The sequence below is a fragment of the Taudactylus pleione genome, unplaced genomic scaffold (genome assembly GCF_031769625.1).
Source record: "Taudactylus pleione unplaced genomic scaffold, aTauple2 ptg001353l, whole genome shotgun sequence".
NCBI classification, from domain to species: Eukaryota; Metazoa; Chordata; class Amphibia; order Anura; family Myobatrachidae; genus Taudactylus; species Taudactylus pleione.
Genome location: NW_028285753.1, coordinates 532116 through 557040, shown reverse-complemented (window position 1 = coordinate 557040; position 24925 = coordinate 532116). Strand labels below are relative to the sequence as shown.

Below are 24925 nucleotides of genomic sequence, written 5' to 3'. Positions count from 1 at the left end.
GGGAGGTTTTTACACTGACGATCGTAGAGCTTAAGAGAGGGTATGGTCAACCTTAAGCTCTACGACCAGTTCCGATGGTCTTTATTAATCCTTATATGCCCGGAGATGACGTGTAAAGCGAACGAGAAGGGGGCATATTTTTTTGTCTTATGGCCGCATCCTCCCCTTGGTTGTCCAGCTAACGATCCCATCTTGACGCAACTTGCGAGTGCATCATTTGCATATCCGGCCCCTTTTGCCTTTACGACCGTGCAGCCGCAACGACCGACTCTGAATGAGGTCCATAGGCAATGGGGGTATGATATGGGCACTATTTTTATATGGAGAGTGGGTATAGTCTGGGCATCTCTGGAATAAGGGTACTATGACGAGTTCTGGAATATAGGCACTGGGGAATAACCTGAGCAAATCTGGTATAATGTCCACAGAGGGATAGGAGGTGGTTAGCTGGTCGACAGGTTCTGAATGTCACCATGGTCGTTAGGTCGACAATCAAAATGTAGACATGCATTTAAGTCAACAGATTCAGAATAGCCACATTACCTGTCACTTTTGTTGATTTTTAGGGCCAGACTAAAACAAAGAATCATATGTAGACATTCTGAACGTGTTGACATGCACATGCAGCAGGAAACACAACAACCAGTCAGGAATGTCTCACCAGCAATACACCAGGAAGCCCATGGCCTGACCCTACCACCATTGTACAGCTGCATACACACCTAGAGATATACCTGTGCCAATCTGGTGAGAAGGGAAATCTGGTATGTTTGGGAGCAAACAATAGAAATTTGCTCCCAAACACTGGAGGACGGACCAGATTCCTTCCCATCAGTCAGATTGGACAGATATATCTTTGGGTGTGTACGTAGCCCAAGTTCTCAGAAACCCTTTTCAGTTCCCATAAACATTTTAAAGAGGTCAATCAGGCAAAATTGTATCTCCATCCCACCACTAGAAGGTTCGGTAAAGCTCCTGCCATGTGCCCACAACACCAGACAATGTGAAGATGATCACCACTTTATTGTATATTGTAGATCGATCACAATGGAGACACAAGGACTCTGCTGGACACCCAGAAACTGTCAGAATCATTTCATCGTTTTGCTAACTGGTCACCTAGATATCAACAGGAACCATATTCAATCTGGTGTCACTATTCATGAAAAGTCAGTGTTGATTGAAAGTACAATCTGTTTGGCAGCATTGTGTTCTGAAGAATGAAGAGGTCGTGGTTCAGCCAATTAGTGTTTCAATCAACTTTTGGGGAGTGGACTTAGACTTATAGGGGAGTGGGGCCAGCTGTGTCCAGGCAGCTGGTTATAGAGGAATTATTCCACCGTGATGGATTTCATCTGAATACCTTCCAAGGAGAGAAAAGAGATTGAATCCAGGGGCATTCGGACAGGGAAGGAGAACAGCTCTCCTGAAGACAACTTCACAATAAGCTCCTCCGACTGGTACTCAAAGCAGACCTGGAAAAACAAAAAAGGAGTCAATACAGTGACCTAACCACAACCCTTACAGCCGGTACACTGAGCATGCCGTAACCAGGGCCATAGAACACAGACATGCATTACAGAGACTGCTCAGTGCAGATAACATTCCCACCACCCCTCTTACCATAGTTTCTGCCCCCTGCTGGAAGGGAAAGGCATTTTCTCTCTGTTCTGCTCCCCAGGCATCAGCCTCCTTTGAGTTGCAGACTATTATCCGAGTGTCTCCATGAAGCAGAAAGCGAGCGTTGAAATGTAACAGTAAATTGGAAGCATCTTTACCCAAGTTTATTGCAAAGCTGAAAATAAGACAGGACATTTATGTCCTATTACACCTGGTACAAAGTGCAGTTCATACAATACACATGTATAAAGGGACTAAAAGATGACTTGGAGAAATGTATAAAATCTTCTACAGGGAAGATAATAGAGTTCCCCACAGCAACCAATCTGCTTCTGTCATTTTACAGACCTCACCTAACTTAAAGATTGAGTCTCTGGCGCTTGAATGGATGTTTAGACCATAGATACCATATGTGTAATAGCTGTGGATGGACAGTACCTTACTCTATATAACAGAGCCATATGTGTAATAGCTGTGGATGGACAGTACCTTACGCTCTATATAATGGGGGCCATATGTGTAATAGCTGTGGATGGACAGTACCTTACTCTATATAATGGGGGCCATATGTGTAATGGCTGTGGAAGTACAGTACCTTACGCTCTATATAATGGGGGCCATATGTGTAATAGCTGTGGATGGACAGTACCTTACTCTGTATAACGGGGCCATATGTGTAATAGCTGTGGATGGACAGTACCTTACTCTGTATAAGAGAGCCATATGTGTAATAGCTGTGGATGGACAGTACCTTACTCTGTATAACAGAGCCATATGTGTAATAGCTGTGGATGGACAGTACCTTACTCTGTATAACAGAGCCATATGTGTAATAGCTGTGGATGGACAGTACCTTACTCTGTATAACAGCCATATGTGATAAGTTTGTCCAATGAGTTAACATCTATATCAAAATGTTTATACTCACTAATGTGAGGAAGAGATATAAAAATGAATGTTTTTATCAAACTTGTGTCATGGATCAGTTTTAAATTTAAAAAAAGAGAAAGTGAAAGGCAAAGTATAAGATAAAGAGGTATTAGTTGATATGATCTGTTAGAGTAAGGTCATGTCCATCCACAGCTATTACACATATGGCCTCCATTATAGACAGTACCATTCATCCACAGCTATTACACATATGGCCTCCATTATAGACAGTACCATTCATCCACAGCTATTACACATATGGCCTCCATTATAGACAGTACTATTCATCCACAGCTATTACACATATGGCCTCAATTATAGACAGTACCATTCATCCACAGCTATTACACATATGGCCTCCATTATAGACAGTACCATTCATCCACAGCTATTACACATATGGCCTCCATTATAGACAGTACTATTCATCCACAGCTATTACACATATGGCCTCCATTATAGACAGTACTATTCATCCACAGCTATTACACATATGGCCTCCATTATAGACAGTACCATTTATCCACAGCTATTACAAATTATCCTCCTTTATTTTTATGGCACCACAAGGTTTACACAGCACCTTACAAATGAGCAAAACAAGTATAGTGACTTACAGTACAAAACTGCAGGACAAGGACATTGGGAACCTCTGGTATAAACAAACAGATCAGGTTTTAGAGATATCAGTGGTTGAGAACAGGTGGTCAAATCAAATTGAATGAGGTACTAATTAAGTCACCTGTGCTCAACCAAGGATATCTGTAAAACCTGAACTGTGGGTGAACTTTGGGGATTGCATTTGGGGACCTCTGGTTTATACACATTGCTGTATCAACGATCATAACAAACAGCAAGGAGGCTGCAGTCAACGGTTAGGTGCCATTGTAGCATACAGTGTAAGTAAGGGAAAAGAGAAGCACATGAGGGAAGAAGGCCCTGCTTTTGAGCTTACAATATAAAGGGGAGGGGCAGAAAGACAGGGGTGACAGACTGGGTAGACAGTGAGGAAGGAGCAGTGGATTAGGATAAGTGGGTTTAAAGAGCCCTTTGGAACTCTCAACCTCTACAAAACTTCAAGAGGTATGGAGCAGCACAGGCAAAGTCTTGGAGGCGGGAGTGGGAGGAAGTAATCAGGTGGCGGCATGCATTTGTGGACGGGCAGGAGAGTGAAGGGAGATTAGGTCAGAGATGCAAATGGGTGAGGGCTTTGTAAGAGGGTGAGGAGCTTGAAATATATTCTGAAGGGGAACGGAAGCCAATGTAGGGCTTGTAGGAGAGGGGAGACAAATGTAGAACATTTGGAGAGGAAGAGGAGCACCACTGAGGACAGACTGGAGAGAGATGGAAGTTAGGGAAGAGGTTACAGTAGTCCAATCTCAAGAAGACCAGCGAGTGTATGAAGGTCTTCGTTGCCTCCAGGGTGAGATAGGGTCTTATCCTAGATATATTTCAGAGATGGAAGCGGCAGGTCAGCAGAAGACTGCATGTGTGATTTGAAGGAGAGGTAGGAGTAAAGGATAGCTAATGCTGGGTAAACACTTAGCGATGTGCATCCAGCATGACATCACTGGCGACGGGACCCGGCAGGGGAGCCTGCATCAACAAGTGCACACACACATGCCGAGCGGGCAGTGACTGAGTGACAGCAGGGCACATTCTGCATTTGGCAGTATGGCCCTTGGTAAAGACATCCTCTGTCGGCCCTGCATGTAGGGCTGACAGGGGTCACTGACGTCGCGCAGGTACACACTAGACGATGTGCCGGATATGTCACTGATTAGATGACATGTCGTCTAGTGTGTACCCAGCATAAGACAGCGCACTTGGGGGCTACAAAAATTATAGTAAGCAGCAGATTAGTGGCTATGGGCTCTCTGTAGGAGGTTTAATCTTCTAGGAATGAACCATAATGAATATTCTGCAATCTCCCTGCTGTTAGGTGAGGCTTTATATAGGCCCAATTCAGTTTTGATGCCTCCAGCCAAGTGCAGAAAGTCCCTATGAGGAGGAGCAGGACAACAGCTGTGCAATGGCTACAGGAAGTGTCAGATCTGATCGGCACCTGCCTGGCACCAGTACTGTAGGAGGAATCCTGAGTAACAGCTGCATGGGTAGTGTAGTGTGTGATCATCCAATATCACCGCAGTGGGGGGGGGGGGGGGAATGGTCACAGGAGGGGATCTGAGAGACTAGTCTGCTGCCCATAGGATGGAAGGGTCTTCTCCACATAGCAGGGTGCTGCCCATAGGATGGAAGGGTCTTCTCCACATAGCAGGGTGCTGCCCATAGGATGGAAGGGTCTTCTCCACATAGCAGGGTGCTGCCCATAGGATGGAAGGGTCTTCTCCACATAGCAGGGTGCTGCCCATAGGATGGAAGGGTCTTCTCCACATAGCAGGGTGCTGCCCATAGGATGGAAGGGTCTTCTCCACATAGCAGGGTGCTGCCCATAGGATGGAAGGGTCTTCTCCACATAGCAGGGTGCTGCCCATAGGATGGAAGGGTCTTCTCCACATAGCAGGGTGCTGCCCATAGGATGGAAGGGTCTTCTCCACATAGCAGGGTGCTGCCCATAGGATGGAAGGGTCTTCTCCACATAGCAGGGTGCTGCCCATAGGATGGAAGGGTCTTCTCCACATAGCAGGGTGCTGCCCATAGGATGGAAGGGTCTTCTCCACATAGCAGGGTGCTGCCCATAGGATGGAAGGGTCTTCTCCACATAGCAGGGTGCTGCCCATAGGATGGAAGGGTCTTCTCCACATAGCAGGGTGCTGCCCATAGGATGGAAGGGTCTTCTCCACATAGCAGGGTGCTGCCCATAGGATGGAAGGGTCTTCTCCACATAGCAGGGTGCTGCCCATAGGATGGAAGGGTCTTCTCCACATAGCAGGGTGCTGCCCATAGGATGGAAGGGTCTTCTCCACATAGCAGGGTGCTGCCCATAGGATGGAAGGGTCTTCTCCACATAGCAGGGTGCTGCCCATAGGATGGAAGGGTCTTCTCCACATAGCAGGGTGCTGCCCATAGGATGGAAGGGTCTTCTCCACATAGCAGGGTACTGCCCATAGGATGGAAGGTCTCACCACATAGCAGGGTGCTGCACATAGCATGGAAGGGTCTCACCACATAGCAGGATGCTGCCCATAGCATGGAAGGGTCTCACCACATAGCAGGATTTCCTTTGGTCCCAGGAGGTCTCAGAGAACACAGCAGTCTGTAGTGACTACTGCAGAGTCTTGGACTAGGGTGTTTGTACCCGTCTATCTGCAGAGGACATGACTTTTACAGGCCTGCGAACAGATGGGAGATAGTCACCACCTTGCTGTGGGAAGAAGTCTGGAATATAGCATTGGAAGAAATGGTTATATCCATCCTTCATAGAAAGGAGACCTGCAGCAGAAATGCACGTTGTAGCTCTGGTACGGTGCCCTCCCTGGTGCAACACTGGGGTCATTCCAGCAACTTGGGCTGCAGTTTGGTTTTTATTCATTTGTGTAAAACTGCAGGAACTGCTGCGATTAATTATCCCTATTGCAATAGATACATTTTCATTTGTAAGGAAAAATATTCCAGCTATGTACAAAGGGGAACTCAGGGACAGCAGCTGCAGTAACCACTGTCCCCGTCAGTTATATCTGACATTTTGTCAGTCTCAAGTCTGAAAGATTTCTCCGGGGGAAGCAGACACTTTGGGGTCTATTTACTAAGCAGTGTTAGGAGACAGTGATAAGGTACCAGCCAATCAGCTCCTGTCATTTTTTTCAAACACAGCCTGTGAGATGACAGTTGGGAGCTGATTGGCTGGTACCTTATCACTCTCTCTCCTAACACTGCTTAGTACATAGACCCCTGTATGTGCAGTGTCATTTTCCACTGAGGCTGAGGGAGAGATGTCTCTCCAGTTTGTAAGCCTCCATCAGAAGATTTTTGTAATCCAACGGGGCCACACTCTCCTCTGATAATAATGGAGAATGTGTTCTAATTAGGGGTGAGAGTATAGTCCCCATTGATAATAAAGACTGATCTGCAGTGGTTAATAGCACTCAGCAGGTTTCACATAAATCTCCGGCAATGTGTTAATAGTAATCTTATGAATGTGTTGCTATGTACTAAGAAACTGCAGTGGAAACAAGCTTGGTAAATAGACCCCTTGAATGAACATTATTCTGATCTGTTTTAGAGAAGACACGATAGAGTCCATCTAATTTGTGCCCCCGAGGTCTCCCCTCCCGCCTCCTCGCCTTGTGAGTCACAGTCCTGTGACTATCCGGGCATACAGCCCATTACAGTGAGTGCAGAATGCCAGAGTCTATTTATAAAAGTTACAAAATGCTTTTCTCCAGCTCTACCTCAATTCTCTGCATTCCGTGGAAAAATCAGATTTCTCTGTTAGTTTTACTCCTCATGTTCCCGCCGCCCTGATAGCTCGCGGTGGGGACTGCGCAGGTCTGCTACTTGTACAGATGAGAGAAGCTTTGCACTCATCTTTTGTTAAACAAATAACCCCGTGTCTGGAGGCCATGACTTACCGAAATCCGCTTACCGGCTGGTAACGCACCGCATGAGCAGTACCAAATTGGGTAGTTTTGGCCCTACCAGCTCACATGTATAACCTGGGAAACTGAGCTTTGTATAAGCTATTATAGCAATGCTAGGGGACACCGCTCACTCACCACAGAGTTAGGTTACCGCTTTATTATATCTAGATGAATAGGTAGTGCAAAACATTCCAATACTTTACAGGAGGAAAAATGACAAATAGACCCCTAAATATCACTTTCAAGGGTATTCCATGAGTGGTCTGCAATCATTAGGTTATTAAAGGATTGTGGAAGAAAGTGCTGTATCTAATTAGCAGCATCAATCATGTACAGCTGGTTAGTTCATTCATATCCCAATCATGGGAATAAGACTGAAGACAGCTGTCAAAAGGGAATAAAAACAACTTTAATTGAGATTTGCAAGAACAGGACAGTGACACTAGCCCATCAGGGACATACATGTGATAAGTGTATATTGCACAATACAGTGACACTAGCCCATCCGGGACATGTGATAAGTGTATATTGCACAATACAGTGACAGTAAGTGTGTGACTGCTGTTTAGCTGGCGAGGATGAGCAATGCTTCCTGTACAGACAATTAAAATAGCCTGGTTTGAAACATAACATACATATTAATATATACACACAATATCTATACACACACACACACACATCCATAAGTGTGGAAACCCTTATAAAAATGAAGGATATGAGTAAGGAAATATTAATCCAGTGTCTACGCCCGGGGAGCACCGCCAGCTGCAATCCAGGCCACGGCATATACACATTAAAACAAACACGCAAATGGCGGCAGCGTTTATTTTAGCACTGCAGCCAATAAGGGTCAGATAAACTCCTATTGGCTGCTGCACTCCGGGACGGAGCTCACTCATAAGCTCCACTTCTGGCTCACACACTGGGTGCAGGGAGAGACATCATGACTTCTCTCCCATAGTCCCGAGCGGTACAGGTGCAGCGGACAGCGCTGGGCATCCAGGCAAGTGGAAATTTGTCTGTCTGCTTGTTTTAGTTGTACAAGGCACTGCTACCAGGGGGCACTGTATACTGGCCACTGCTACCAGGGGGCACTGTATACTGGCCACTGCTACCAGGGGGCACTGTATACTGGCCACTGCTACCAGGGGGCACTGTATACTGGCCACTGCTACCAGGGGGCACTGTATACTGGCCACTGCTACCAGGGGGCACTGTATACTGGCCACTGCTACCAGGGGGCACTGTATACTGGCCACTGCTACCAGGGGGCACTGTATACTGGCTACTGCTACCAGGGGGCACTGTATACTGGCCACTGCTACCAGGGGGCACTGTATACTGGCCACTGCTACCAGGGGGCACTGTATACTGGCCACTGCTACCAGGGGGCACTGTATACTGGCCACTGCTACCAGGGGGCATTACAAACAGGGGGCATATGGAAAGGGAAGTTCCCAAAGTGACGATAACAGCGGTGTCATGTTGACACGCCCCATTTTTCAGTGGCCACATCACTTGTGTAATGTGGCCACGCACGCCTTCGTCATGCGCACATGGGGGGTGGAGGCTCCATTTGTCAGCTTGCCATGGGCTCCAAATAGCCTAGTTACACAACTGGTCTACACATAAGGGGGAAACTTTGGGGTACAGTATGTCAGCCATTTTGGATGCAACTAATTTAAATGGGAAAGTAGTCATGTGACAAACAGATGCAGAATTACATAAAACAAACAATGTTCTTCATTTTAACGCTTCTTTATTAGTTCTTCAGTTTTATCAAAGTTTATAGAATGTGTGAAGCGCTGCACACCAGGATGCATTGCACAAGCTTTTCTCTTCCCATTCCTGCTGAATCACAGCACAAGCATTGGATCTTTTTAATATATGTATGTAATGTGTTTATGTGGTACCTCTATAGTTATGGGGTTACCCCTTAGTAAATTAAGGAGGCATTAAGGTGTCCTGTAGCCCCTGTCAGTTTGTTTTTTCTCTTCATAAGTTAATACAGCACTATGGATCCCATAGAAACAGTGACCTTTCCCTGACCCTGCTCCCCTGGATCATACTGAGCATGTGCAGACAGGGAGGTAGAAGATGCCCCTTGGTCAGTAACTCATTTTTGCGGGAAAATCCTGCCCCACTCATTGGTAGCCCCGGGGTCTAGGCAGAGAACCTTGTAGGCAGCCTGTTGCTGGGGCTTCACTGTCCATTCAGAGGAGCTGGACAAGCAGGGAGGGGAAGGTTATAAAACAGCAATCCCCTGGGAGGAGAGGAGATGTCCTGATGGGAAGCAGCTGGGCAGTAGGAGCTGCCATGTAGCATGTAATAAGGTGTACCAGCAGAAGGGGAGAAGAGATGCCCTGATGGGAAGCAGCTGGGCAGTAGGAGCTGCCATGTAGCATGTAATAAGGTGTACCAGCAGAAGGGGAGAAGAGATGCCCTGATGGGAAGCAGCTGGGCAGTAGGAGCTGCCATGTAGCATGTAATAAGGTGTACCAGCAGAAGGGGAGAGGAGATGCCCTGATGGGAAGCAGCTGGGCAGTAGGAGCCGCCATGTAGCATGTAATAAGGTGTACCAGCAGAAGGGGAGAGGAGATGCCCTGATGGGAAGCAGCTGGGCAGTAGGAGCTGCCATGTAGCATGTAATAAGGTGTACCAGCAGAAGGGGAGAGGAGATGTCCTGATGGGAAGCAGCTGGGCAGTAGGAGCTGCCATGTAGCATGTAATAAGGTGTACCAGCAGAAGGGGAGAAGAGATGCCCTGATGGGAAGCAGCTGGGCAGTAGGAGCTGCCATGTAGCATGTAATAAGGTGTACCAGCAGAAGGGGAGAAGAGATGCCCTGATGGGAAGCAGCTGGGCAGTAGGAGCTGCCATGTAGCATGTAATAAGGTGTACCAGCAGAAGGGGAGAGGAGATGCCCTGATGGGAAGCAGCTGGGCAGTAGGAGCTGCCATGTAGCATGTAATAAGGTGTACCAGCAGAAGGGGAGAGGAGATGCCCTGATGGGAAGCAGCTGGGCAGTAGGAGCCGCCATGTAGCATGTAATAAGGTGTACCAGCAGAAGGGGAGAGGAGATGCCCTGATGGGAAGCAGCTGGGCAGTAGGAGCCGCCATGTAGCATGTAATAAGGTGTACCAGCAGAAGGGGAGAGGAGATGCCCTGATGGGAAGCAGCTGGGCAGTAGGAGCTGCCATGTAGCATGTAATAAGGTGTACCAGCAGAAGGGGAGAGGAGATGCCCTGATGGGAAGCAGCTGGGCAGTAGGAGCTGCCATGTAGCATGTAATAAGGTGTACCAGCAGAAGGGGAGAGGAGATGCCCTGATGGGAAGCAGCTGGGCAGTAGGAGCTGCCATGTAGCATGTAATAAGGTGTACCAGCAGAAGGGGAGAGGAGATGCCCTGATGGGAAGCAGCTGGGCAGTAGGAGCTGCCATGTAGCATGTAATAAGGTGTACCAGCAGAAGGGGAGAAGAGATGCCCTGATGGGAAGCAGCTGGGCAGTAGGAGCTGCCATGTAGCATGTAATAAGGTGTACCAGCAGAAGGGGAGAGGAGATGCCCTGATGGGAAGCAGCTGGGCAGTAGGAGCTGCCATGTAGCATGTAATAAGGTGTACCAGCAGAAGGGGAGAGGAGATGCCCTGATGGGAAGCAGCTGGGCAGTAGGAGCTGCCATGTAGCATGTAATAAGGTGTACTAGCAGAAGGGGAGAGGAGATGCCCTGATGGGAAGCAGCTGGGCAGTAGGAGCTGCCATGTAGCATGTAATAAGGTGTACCAGCAGAAGGGGAGAGGAGATGCCCTGATGGGAAGCAGCTGGGCAGTAGGAGCTGCCATGTAGCATGTAATAAGGTGTACCAGCAGAAGGGGAGAGGAGATGCCCTGATGGGAAGCAGCTGGGCAGTAGGAGCTGCCATGTAGCATGTAATAAGGTGTACCAGCAGAAGGGTAGAGGAGATGCCCTGATGGGAAGCAGCTGGGCAATAGGAGCTGCCATGTAGCATGTAATAAAGTGTACCAGCAGAAGGGGAGAGGAGATGCCCTGATGGGAAGCAGCTGGGCAGCAGGAGCTGCCATGTAGTTTGTAGAGGGATTCAAATACCTGCAGGGGAAGAGGAGGGGTGTCCTAGCCAGCAGTAACCCAGATACAGAGCAGGACTCGCTGGAGGTCAGCGGCTGTGCTGGAAGCCAGAGCGCTGCCACAGAAGTTATCCCGGCTGCGAACAGCCAGCGCAAAAACCCCACGAGAACTCCTAGCTGTAAGGACCCCCAGTATGGAAGAGCCCCTGCTAAGCATGAGGGCTGTGCTGTCACTGCCTGCTGTTTAGAGGAGTGCCTGCTGCAGGGACCCCTGCTACCCACCTGGATTATAATTATTGAGCCCCTCGGTTGCCCTGGATTACAATTACTGTACTCTGTAGCAGAGAGGAGTACCCCACTGGAGTGTTATACCAAGCCCCTGAAGTGCCTTACCGTGGATTATAAATACTGTACTCCGCAGCAGAAGAGGAGTACCCCCTGGATTGCCATACCAATCCCCTACAAGTGCCTGAGGTGTAATTACACTCACCCTGGAGGCTAAAGAACCCAGCTGAGCCTGCCCCTGCAGGACCCCCTAGAGTAATCTCCACCTGTACCAGTCAACCACTGCATCCAAAGAAGACTGTTGCTGCAAGGAGTTGCTGGGAGAGCCGTAGGACCCCTTATGCCAGGGATGGGGAGCTTTAGTCCCAGAGGCCATATAAGGCCTGCGGAATCATTTTTTCTGGCCCTCAGATTTTTTCTTTTCTGCTAGCCTCATCTGGCCTAGAATGGTACCCTGCAGCCAGAATCTAACAGCAGCGCCGTGTGGAGTATCCTTAGGACGCTTCAGATGGTCACACCGCTGCCCTTACAGCTCCCTGGAGGATCCTCAGGATGCTCCAGGCATTGCAGTAATCACCGGCGATTGTGGCCCCACCCACTGATGTCACATGGAGGGGGCGTGACCTGCACTAGGCCCATGAATAATGTTACATATATCAAAATGGCCCTCGGCAGAAAACCCTGCCTTATGCTGTGGGCTGCCCGGAGAAGTGCCTGAAGAAACGGAAGATCGGCGCTGAGGAGCTGCCTGCGAGATCAAGGGGAAGGAGCCCACACTACAATTTGACCACTAGCACTGACTGGAGGGGACACCCACCTGGAGCAAGGCTACACTGGGAGGACCTGAGGACAGCATGCAAGGGAAGAGACATCCCCAAAGGAAAAGGCTCAAGTACCCCTGGGCTGCAGTAACTTCTCTGCCATTCAGAGCCCTGAGAAGGGGAATTTACCCTGCATCATTCCCTGTGTACTGACATCTGAGGACTGCTTCTTGGAGCTCTGGTGCAGTGCCAGTATCCCTGTGTACTGACATCTGAGGACTGCTTCTTGGAGCTCTGGTGCGGTGCCTTGTATCCCTGTGTACTGACATCTGAGGACTGCTTCTTGGAGCTCTGGTGCGGTGCCTTGTATCCCTGTGTACTGACATCTGAGGACTGCTTCTTGGAGCTCTGGTGCGGTGCCTTGTATCCCTGTGTACTGACATCTGAGGACTGCTTCTTGGAGCTCTGGTGCGGTGCCTTGCATCCCTGTGTACCGACATCTGAGGACTGCTTCTTGGAGCTCTGGTGCGGTGCCTTGTATCCCTGTGTACTGACATCTGAGGACTGCTTCTTGGAGCTCTGGTGCGGTGCCTTGTATCCCTGTGTACTGACATCTGAGGACTGCTTCTTGGAGCTCTGGTGCGGTGCCTTACATCTTGGAGCTCCACAGGATTTCATGGGAGGCTGAACAGCCACTACATTTTGGTGAAACGCTATACTTCCCTAGCGTTTACTCCACTGCCCACTGTTTGCCCTGTCACTAGTCAGGTCCCGTAGCCTGCTGCTATATCCCGGGGACAGGGTAATTTATGGTTCTTTCCACAAGCTAGGCCCCAATAGGTCACTTGGGTGTGGAAGTAGGAGGGAAGTAAGGGAGAGTTACCTTTTCTTTGTTGGAAGTTTAGTTGCAGTATTGTCAGGACCTTTCCCTGTACCTTTCAGCTTGTGCTGGGAGGAGAAATGTGATGTGTATAAATATATGTAATGTCAGCAGCGGTTGGTGCTCCTATTGCTTAAAGAAACATATGCTTTGCCAAATGCTGTTGCTGGTCCTCTATAGTGCCTAGAAGTGTGCTTTTATGTGCTTGCTTTAAATGCTAAATGCTCACTGTGTTGATTTCAAGTTAATGCTAAGGCTACATTTTAGTCATGTATTTTTGTCTGCTTAACCCAAATATCATTTATGGTCTGTTTGGAGTCTGAATCTGTTATTTATCTTATGTAAATGCTATACATTGCTTAATCGCAAATATTGTTACAAGTGCATTGAAGTCTTAACACTGCGGTCTTTTCATTATTATGTTACTCCGTTTATAGCCAACGCCACATACTGTAATCTCTATTCATTCCCCTTACTGCCAGACTCTACAGTATGTGGTGTTAGCTATAAGCAATCTCTATTCATTCCCCTTACTGCCGGGCTCTGCTTATAGCCAACACCACATACTGTAATCTCTATTCATTCCCCTTACTGCCGGGCTCTGCTTATAGCCAACACCACATACTGTAATCTCTATTCATTCCCCTTACTGCCGGGCTCTGCTTTTAGCCAATGCTGCATACTGTAATCTATTCATTCCCCTTACTGTAATCTCTATTCAATCCCCTTACTGCCGGGCTCTGCTTATAGCCAACACCACATACTGTAATCTCTATTCATTCCCCTTACTGCCGGGCTCTGCTTATAGCCAATGCTGCATACTGTAATCTCTATTCATTCCCCATACTGTAATCTATTCATTCCCCATACTGTCATCTATTCATTCCCCATACTGTCATCTATTCATTCCCCATACTGTCATCTATTCATTCCCCATACTGCCGGGCTCTGCTTATAGCCAACACCACATACAGTAATCTCTATTCATTCCCCTTACTGCCGGACTCTACAGTATGCAGCATTGGCTATAAGCAGAGCCCGGCAGTAAGGGGAATGAATAGAGATTACAGTATGCAGCATTGGCTATAAGCAATCTATTCATTCCCCATACTGCCAGACTCTACAGTATGTGGCGTTGGCTATAAGCAGAGTCTGGCAGTATGGGGAATGAATAGATTGCTTATAGCCAATGCTGCATACTGTAATCTCTATTCATTCCCCTTACTGCCGGGCTCTGCTTATAGCCAATGCTGCATACTGTAGAGTCCGGCAGTAAGGGGAATGAATAGAGATTACAGTATGTGGTGTTGGCTATAAGCAGAGTCTGGCAGTAAGGGGAATGAATAGAGATTACAGTATGGGGAATGAATAGAGATTACAGTATGTGGTGTTGGCTATAAGCAGAGCCTGGCAGTAAGGGGAATGAATAGAGATTACAGTGTGTGGTGTTGGCTATAAGCAGTCTGGCAGTATGGGGAATGAATAGAGATTACAGTATGGGGAATGAATAGAGATTACAGTATGGGGAATGAATAGAGATTACAGTATGCAGCATTGGCTATAAGCAGAGTCTGGCAGTAAGGGGAATGAATAGAGATTACAGTATGGGGAATGAATAGAGATTACAGTATGTGGTGTTGGCTATAAGCAGAGTCTGGCAGTAAGGGGAATGAATAGAGATTACAGTATGGGGAATGAATAGAGATTACAGTATGGGGAATGAATAGAGATTACAGTATGGGGAATGAATAGATTACAGTATGTGGCGTTGGCTATAAGCAATCTATTCATTCACCATACTGTAATCTCTATTCATTCCCCATACTGTAATCTCTATTCATTCCCCATACTGTAATCTCTATTCATTCCCCTTACTGCCAGACTCTGCTTATAGCCAACACCACATACTGTAATCTCTATTCATTCCCCATACTGTAATCTCTATTCATTCCCCTTACAGCCAGACTCTGCTTATAGCCAATGCTGCATACTGTAATCTATTCATTCCCCTTACTGTAATCTCTATTCATTCCCCATACTGTAATCTCTATTCATTCCCCATACTGTAATCTCTATTCATTCCCCATACTGTAATCTCTATTCATTCCCCATACTGCCAGACTGCTTATAGCCAACACCACACACTGTAATCTCTATTCATTCCCCTTACTGCCAGGCTCTGCTTATAGCCAACACCACATACTGTAATCTCTATTCATTCCCCATACTGTAATCTCTATTCATTCCCCTTACTGCCAGACTCTGCTTATAGCCAACACCACATACTGTAATCTCTATTCATTCCCCTTACTGCCAGGCTCTGCTTATAGCCAACACCACATACTGTAATCTCTATTCATTCCCCATACTGTAATCTCTATTCATTCCCCTTACTGCCAGACTCTGCTTATAGCCAACACCACATACTGTAATCTCTATTCATTCCCCATACTGTAATCTCTATTCATTCCCCTTACTGCCGGGCTCTGCTTATAGCCAATGCTGCATACTGTAATCTCTATTCATTCCCCTTACTGTAATCTCTATTCATTCCCCATACTGCCAGACTCTTCTTATAGCTAACACCACATACTGTAATCTCTATTCATTCCCCTTACTGCCGGGCTCTGCTTATAGCCAACACCACATACTGTAATCTATTCATTCCCCTTACTGTAATCTCTATTCATTCCCCATACTGTAATCTATTCATTCCCCTTACTGTAATCTCTATTCATTCCCCATACTGTAATCTCTATTCATTCCCCATACTGCCAGACTCTTCTTATAGCTAACACCACATACTGTAATCTCTATTCATTCCCCTTACTGCCAGACTGCTTATAGCCAACACCACATACTGTAATCTCTATTCATTCCCCTTACTGCCGGGCTCTGCTTATAGCCAACACCACATACTGTAATCTATTCATTCCCCTTACTGTAATCTCTATTCATTCCCCTTACTGCCAGACTCTGCTTATAGCCAACACCACATACTGCAATCTATTCATTCCCCATACTGCAATCTCTATTCATTCCCCATACTGCAATCTCTATTCATTCCCCATACTGCAATCTCTATTCATTCCCCATACTGCAATCTCTATTCATTCCCCATACTGCAATCTCTATTCATTCCCCATACTGCAATCTCTATTCATTCCCCATACTGCAATCTCTATTCATTCCCCATACTGCAATCTCTATTCATTCCCCATACTGCAATCTCTATTCATTCCCCATACTGCAATCTCTATTCATTCCCCATACTGCAATCTCTATTCATTCCCCATACTGCAATCTCTATTCATTCCCCATACTGCAATCTCTATTCATTCCCCATACTGCAATCTCTATTCATTCCCCATACTGCAATCTCTATTCATTCCCCATACTGCCAGACTCTGCTTATAGCTAAAGCCACTAAGTTGTTTTTTTTTTTCTTGAAAGTTGACTGACTCTTTAAAACTAAAACTGGAACTGTAGGAAAATCTTTGCCTCCTGTTATGCTGTAATATATAACAAGGTGTAATTGTGTGATGAACAGTTGATGTCTTAAAAAAAAAAAAAAAAAGTATGAATATTGTGATGCAATATACAGAGATTGTGTCATTTGTTTTCTCGCATAATAAAATTGCGTTGTACCAGTCTCATTGTGTGTTTAAAAAAGGGAAACCCATTGCTTGCCCCTCTGATCTAATACGAACCTGGTCCCTAGTCTAACAATAAGACATGACATTTATATTATATGCCCATATTTTTATAGCATTTTTGCTTATTATTTGTTGTGCAATTGTGACATCACTTCTGGCACCTGGAAACGTCTTGTATGCAGTCTTGTGAGAAAGTTGCTCTAATATCAAAACAGCTGTCAGGTCTATGTCTGTACTACAGATGTGCCCTCATACATCTATCCTCTGCACTACAAGTCACACAAAACCAGAGCTCCGTGTAACTTGGTAGCACCGAGCGTCTTTTATACGACTTTACCTTCAAATGAGTCTCACAGTGATGCGACTAGATAGCATAAGCAGCTTCTGCTGATTACAATGATATGCGGCATGCCTATGTTCTGTGTGTGTGTATGTGTGACTGCGAGTGTATCTGCATGCCTATATTCTGTGTGTGAGACTGAGTGTATCTGCATGCCTATAATGTGGGTGTATCTGCATGCCTATATTCTCTGTGTGTGTGAGTGCGGGTGTATCTGCATGCCTATATTCTGTGTGCGGGTGTATCTGCATGCCCATATTCTGTGTGTGAGTGCGGGTGTATCTGCATGCCCATATTCTGTGTGTGTGAGTGCGGGTGTATCTGCATGCCTATATTCTCTGTGTGTGTGAGTGCGGGTGTATCTGCATGCCTATATTCTGTGTGCGGGTGTATCTGCATGCCCATATTCTGTGTGTGTGTGAGTGCGGGTGTATCTGCATGCCCATATTCTGTGTGTGTGTGAGTGCGGGTGTATCTGCATGCCCATATTCTGTGTGTGTGTGAGTGCGGGTGTATCTGCATGCCCATATTCTGTGTGTGTGTGAGTGCGGGTGTATCTGCATGCCCATATTCTGTGTGTGTGTGAGTGCGGGTGTATCTGCATGCCCATATTCTGTGTGTGTGTGAGTGCGGGTGTATCTGCATGCCCATATTCTGTGTGTGTGTGAGTGCGGGTGTATCTGCATGCCCATATTCTGTGTGTGTGTGAGTGCGGGTGTATCTGCATGCCCATATTCTGTGTGTGTGTGAGTGCGGGTGTATCTGCATGCCCATATTCTGTGTGTGAGTGCGGGTGTATCTGCATGCCTATATTCTGTGTGTGAGACTGCGGGTGTATCTGCATGCCTATATTCTGTGTGTGAGACTGCGGGTGTATCTGCATGCCTATATTGTGTGTGAGACTGCGGGTGTATCTGCATGCCTATAATGCGGGTGTATCTGCATGCCTATATTCTCTGTGTGTGAGTGCGGGTGTATCTGCATGCCCATATTCTCTGTGTGTGAGTGCGGGTGTATCTGCATGCCCATATTCTGTGTGTGAGTGCGGGTGTATCTGCATGCCCATATTCTGTGTGTGAGTGCGGGTGTATCTGCATGCCCATATTCTGTGTGTGAGTGCGGGTGTATCTGCATGCCCATATTCTGTGTGTGAGTGCGGGTGTATCTGCATGCCCATATTCTGTGTGTGAGTGCGGGTGTATCTGCATGCCCATATTCTGTGTGTGAGTGCGGGTGTATCTGCATGCCCATATTCTGTGTGTGTGTGAGTGCGGGTGTATCTGCATGCCCATATTCTGTGTGTGTGTGAGTGCGGGTGTATCTGCATGCCCATATTCTGTGTGTGTGTGTGTGTGAGTGCGGGTGTATCTGCATGCCCATATTCTGTGTGTGTGTGTGTGTGAGTGCGGGTGTATCTGCATGCCCATATTCTGTGTGTGTGAGTGCGGGTGTATCTGCATGCCCATATTCTGTGTGTGTGAGTGCGGGTGTATCTGCATGCCCATATTCTGTGTGTGTGTGTGAGTGCGGGTGTATCTGCATGCCCATATTCTGTGTGCGGGTGTATCTGCATGCCTATATTCTGTGTGCGGGTGTATCTGCATGCCTATATTCTGTGTGCGGGTGTATCTGCATGCCTATATTCTGTGTGCGGGTGTATCTGCATGCCTATATTCTGTGTGTGACTGCGGGTGTATCTGCATTCCTATATTCTGTGTGTGTGACTGCAGGTGTATCTGCATGCTAAACACTACGTTACACTAGCATAGAGTTATGCATGCAGATACACCCGCACACAGAATATAGGCATGCAGATACACCTGCAGAATATAGGCATGCAGATACACCTGCAGTCACACACACAGAACATAGGCATGCAGATACACCTGCAGTCACACACACAGAACATAGGCATGCAGATACACCCGCAGTCACACACACAGAACATAGGCATGCAGATACACCCGCACACAGAATATAGGCATGCAGATACACCCGCACACAGAATATAGGCATGCAGATACACCCGCACACAGAATATAGGCATGCAGATACACCCACACACAGAATATAGGCATGCAGATACACCCACACACAGAATATAGGCATGCTGCATATCATTTTACTCAGCAGAAGCTGCTTGTGCCATCTATTCAATTAAGACATTTGATGGTAAAAAGTTGCACAAAAGACGCTCAGCACTACAGAGTCACACCACAGCTAGAAGGGCTGTAACACGCGAGGAGGCTAGATGTATGAGGACCCATCTGTATGGGAGGGACTCAGTGATACTATGCTGGACATGATAAGTATGTGGATGTAATACAGCACAATGGCTTATGTGAATAAGGCACAGACAGTAAGTGAAATATTTATTGGTCATCTTTATGTGAATCCCCTGGATGTTACCGCAAAGGATGTGTATGAATATTCATTTTGTGACCCTGCACCTTTACATTGTTCTGTGAGTGCGGTCTCTATACAGACGCTCAGATGATGAACCATATAGAGCATTGACCATGCGGCCTTCCAGCTGCTGTGGAACTACACATCCCTGCACAAGTGTTGCCATTATGGCATGCTGTGATGTGTAGTTCCACAGTAGCTGTAAGGTTGTGGGTTGAATACCCCTGATAGAGAACAGAGGGGGAGGGGGCAGTGCTCAGATCTAACAATCTAGTCCAGCGCTTCTCATATTCCAGGAACACGAACAGTCCAAGTGTAAGATCTCCATGTTACATAGAAATAAATGAGCAGTCCAGGGCTTAAACATGGATATACTTACAACCTGGTCTGTTAGTGTTCCCTGAAGACTGAGAAAGCCTGATGTAGAGATATGCAGCACCTGAGACTGGTGCATGGCAGCAGAACACATCTGAGCCAATAGATCGCAATATGTGCAGGGGTCTGGTATGTAGTGTCCAGTGTCAGCACGGTCATAATGACAACATTGTGCATGTCGGCAGTCAGCATGCTGACATAGCGTTGTTTCCAGGGTTAGAGCCCTAACAGTGATATGTACTGCTGACATAATGATTGCATACCCACTTACAGATTACTACATGTGACCGCAATGAGGTAGAACACTGCACCATATACAGGACAGCAGCAGAGTTCTCACCCTGCCGCCTCCGAGTCCCCCAGGACCATCACCTCCATGCTGATGCAGGCTTGCGCTATGGAAGCAGATAGCAATGTATATTCTTCATCTCCTGGCGAACGATTCACTGGACAGAATACCGTGCAGGGTGCATCCAGACCACAGACAATGTGCACAGAAAGCTGCATAATAAATTCTGTACACAAAGGTTTCCTACATCATAACTTACCCATTACAGTCTGCAGGGACAAGAGCCTTGATTTCAACACAGTGGCCGGGTGTCAGATTGAGATTGGTTAAAACCACACCCTGTACATGGAGAGAAGGGACACCCTGTATTACACTGGTCTGCAGAGGCTGGGTACAGAGATATATTATATACACACCCTGTACATGGAGAGAAGGGACACCCTGTATTACACTGGTCTGCAGAGGCTGGGTACAGAGATATATTATATACACACCCTGTACATGGAGAGAAGGGACACCCTGTATTACACTGGTCTGCAGAGGCTGGGTACAGAGATATATTATATATACACACCCTGTACATGGAGAGAAGGGACACCCTGTATTACACTGGTCTGCAGAGGCTGGGTACAGAGATATATTATATACACACCCTGTACATGGAGAGAAGGGACACCCTGTATTACACTGGTCTGCAGAGGCTGGGTACAGAGATATATTATATACACACCCTGTACATGGAGAGAAGGGACACCCTGTATTACACTGGTCTGCAGAGGCTGGGTACAGAGATATATTATATATACACACCCTGTACATGGAGAGAAGGGACACCCTGTATTACACTGGTCTGCAGAGGCTGGGTACAGAGATATATTATATACACACCCTGTACATGGAGAGAAGGGACACCCTGTATTACACTGGTCTGCAGAGGCTGGGTACAGATATATTATATATACACCCTGTACATGGAGAGAAGGGACACCCTGTATTACACTGGTCTGCAGAGGCTGGGTACAGAGATATATTATATATACACATCCTGTACATGGAGAAGGGACACCCTGTATTACACTGGTCTGCAGAGGCTGGGTACAGAGATATATTATATATACACCCCCTGTACATGGAGAGAAGGGACACCCTGTATTACACTGGTCTGCAGAGGCTGGGTACAGAGATATATTATATATACACATCCTGTACATGGAGAGAAGGGACACCCTGTATTACACTGGTCTGCAGAGGCTGGGTACAGAGATATATTATATATACACCCCCTGTACATGGAGAGAAGGGACACCCTGTATTACACTGGTCTGCAGAGGCTGGGTACAGAGATATATTATATATACACCCCCTGTACATGGAGAGAAGGGACACCCTGTATTACACTGGTCTGCAGAGGCTGGGTACAGAGATATATTATATATACACATCCTGTACATGGAGAGAAGGGACACCCTGTATTACACTGGTCTGCAGAGGCTGGGTACAGAGATATATTATATATACACCCCCTGTACATGGAGAGAAGGGACACCCTGTATTACACTGGTCTGCAGAGGCTGGGTACAGAGATATATTATATATACACACCCTGTACATGGAGAGAAGGGACACCCTGTATTACACTGGTCTGCAGAGGCTGGGTACAGAGATATATTATATATATATACACACACCCTGTACATGGAGAGAAGGGACACCCTGTATTACACTGGTCTGCAGAGGCTGGGTACAGAGATATATTATATATACACATCCTGTACATGGAGAGAAGGGACACCCTGTATTACACTGGTCTGCAGAGGCTGGGTACAGAGATATATTATATATACACATCCTGTACATGGAGAGAAGGGACACCCTGTATTACACTGGTCTGCAGAGGCTGGGTACAGAGATATATTATATATACACACCCTGTACATGGAGAGAAGGGACACCCTGTATTACACTGGTCTGTGAGATAGAGAGATTAGACACACACACACTATATACACACACACACACACACTATATACACACACACACACACTATATACACACACATCACTTCTCTGAGAATCACACACAGCCCAGTAACCCTGAAGCCAAACTTCCAACACTGCTTTATTTAACCAACAGGCTCCAGAGAAAATCATCTTATCCAGCTAATGGTTCTGCCGCCGGTACAGGACACAGTATACAGAGACCACTATACAGCTATATATGGTCTAATCTAATACAGGGATATCATCTGAGCACAGATCCTCAGTATACAGCTAATGGTTCTGCCACAGGCACAGTATACAGAGACCTCTATACAGCTATATATGGTCTAATCTAATACAGGGATATCATCTGAGCACAGATCCTCAGTATACAGCTAAAGGTTCTGCCACGTGCACAGTATACAGAGACCTCTATACAGCTATATATGGTCTAATCTAATACAGGGATATCATCTGAGCACAGATCCTCAGTATACAGCTAATGGTTCTGCCACAGGCACAGTATACAGAGACCTCTATACAGCTATATATGGTCTAATCTAATACAGGGATATCATCTGAGCACAGATCCCCAGTATACAGCTAAAGGTTCTGCCACCGGCACAGGACACAGTATACAGAGACCTCTATACAGCTATATATGGTCTAATCTAATACAGGGATATCATCTGAGCACAGATCCTCAGTATACAGCTAAAGGTTCTGCCACCGGCACAGGACACAGTATACAGAGACCTCTATACAGCTATATATGGTCTAATCTAATACAGGGATATCATCTGAGCACAGATCCTCAGTATACAGCTAATGGTTCTGCCACGGGCACAGTATACAGAGACCTCTATACAGCTATATATGATCTGATCCAATACAGGGATAACTGCTATCATCTGAGCACAGATCCTCAGTATACAGCTAATGGTTCTGCCACCGGCACAGGACACAGTATATAGAGACCTCTATACAGCTATATATGGTCTAATCTAATACAGGGATATCATCTGAGCACAGATCCTCAGTATACAGCTAAAGGTTCTGCCACCGGCACAGGACACAGTATATAGAGACCTCTATACAGCTATATATGATCTGATCCAATACAGGGATAACTGCTATCATCTGAGCACAGATCCTCAGTATACAGCTAATGGTTCTGCCACCAGCACAGGACACAGTATATAGAGACCTCTATACAGCTATATATGGTCTAATCTAATACAGGGATATCATCTGAGCACAGATCCTCAGTATACAACTAAAGGTTCTGCCACCGGCACAGGACACAGTATATAGAGACCTCTATACAGCTATATATGATCTGATCCAATACAGGGATAACTGCTATCATCTGAGCACAGATCCTCAGTATACAGCTAATGGTTCTGCCACCGGCACAGGACACAGTATATAGAGACCTCTATACAGCTATATATGATCTGATCCAATACAGGGATAACTGCTATCATGCTGTGTATTGCTGCCAGCTGCACTATATAATGACTCCTTACAGGGAACACAAGACTGGTCATTGTCACACTATAGAGATCTCAGACTCTCCTGGGAGTGAGCACAGATCCTCAGTATACAGCTATATATGGTCTGATCTAATACAGGGATAACTGCGATCATCTGAGTATGGAGCCAGGGAGACATTATCCCAGTGCAGAGAGCTCCCAGGAGAGAACAGTTATAAGAACGCTATATATGGGCTCTCACTATGTATATGGGATGGTTACTGCAGCTGTAGAGAGATCAGAGGAGGAAGGGGAGTGGGAGCTGACACAGACTAGCAGGACCCTAATAAATACATTACTGTGCAGGGAACTGGAAGCCCCCCGCCCGCTCCCAGCCACACTTACATTGCCAGCTGCTGCCATTCTCCTATCACAGAGACACAATATAACAATCAGATCAGCTGCAGCACTTCCAGAGCTTTATATATATAATGAGGGGCTGTCACAACAGCCAATCAGAATGCAAGGGTGGGGCTTGCCACACCCAACACTTCACAAAACTTGGAGAACAAATTGAATTTGAGACAATTATTTCCAGATGAGATTTTCATAAGAAGAACTGATAAAAGTGCAGTAAGTGTATAACATGTCTGATACATTATATAATATGGCTGATACATTATATAACACGGCTGATACATTGTATAACATGTCTGATACATTATATAACATGGCTGATACATTATGTAACCTGTCTGATACATTATATAACACGGCTGATACATTATAAAACATGGCTGATACATTGTATAACACGGCTGATACATTATATAATATGGCTGATACATTATATAACACGGCTGATACATTATATAATATGGCTGATACATTATATAACACGGCTGATACATTGTATAACATGTCTGATACATTATATAACATGGCTGATACATTATGTAACCTGTCTGATACATTATATAACACGGCTGATACATTATATAACACGGTTGATACATTGTATAACATGGCTGATACATTGTATGACACGGCTGATACATTATATAACACGGCTGATACATTATATAACACGTCTTATATATTATATAACACGGCTGATACATTGTTTAACACGGCTGATACATTATATAACATGTCTTATATATTATATAACATGGCTGATACATTATATAACACGGCTGATACATTATATAACATGTCATATATTATATAACACGGCCGATACATTATATAACACGGCTGATACATTGAACACATCTGATACATTGTATAACACGGCCGATACATTG

The 24925-nt window shown here is 46.1% G+C and overlaps 1 protein-coding gene across 1 annotated transcript; it reads right to left on the bottom strand.

Moving 5' to 3' along the window:
* Window positions 1-1004: 1004 nt before the first annotated feature.
* LGALS1 (galectin 1) lies at window positions 1005-24114 on the bottom strand. Its single transcript, XM_088463395.1, has 4 exons — window positions 24024-24114; window positions 20424-20503; window positions 1624-1795; window positions 1005-1475 (listed from the first exon to the last, which is right to left on the bottom strand). Exons 1-4 carry the CDS (start codon window positions 24039-24041, stop codon window positions 1332-1334), a joined length of 414 nt encoding a protein of 137 aa, XP_088319521.1. The 5' UTR covers window positions 24042-24114; the 3' UTR covers window positions 1005-1331.
* Between the last annotated feature and the right edge of the window lie 811 nt (window positions 24115-24925).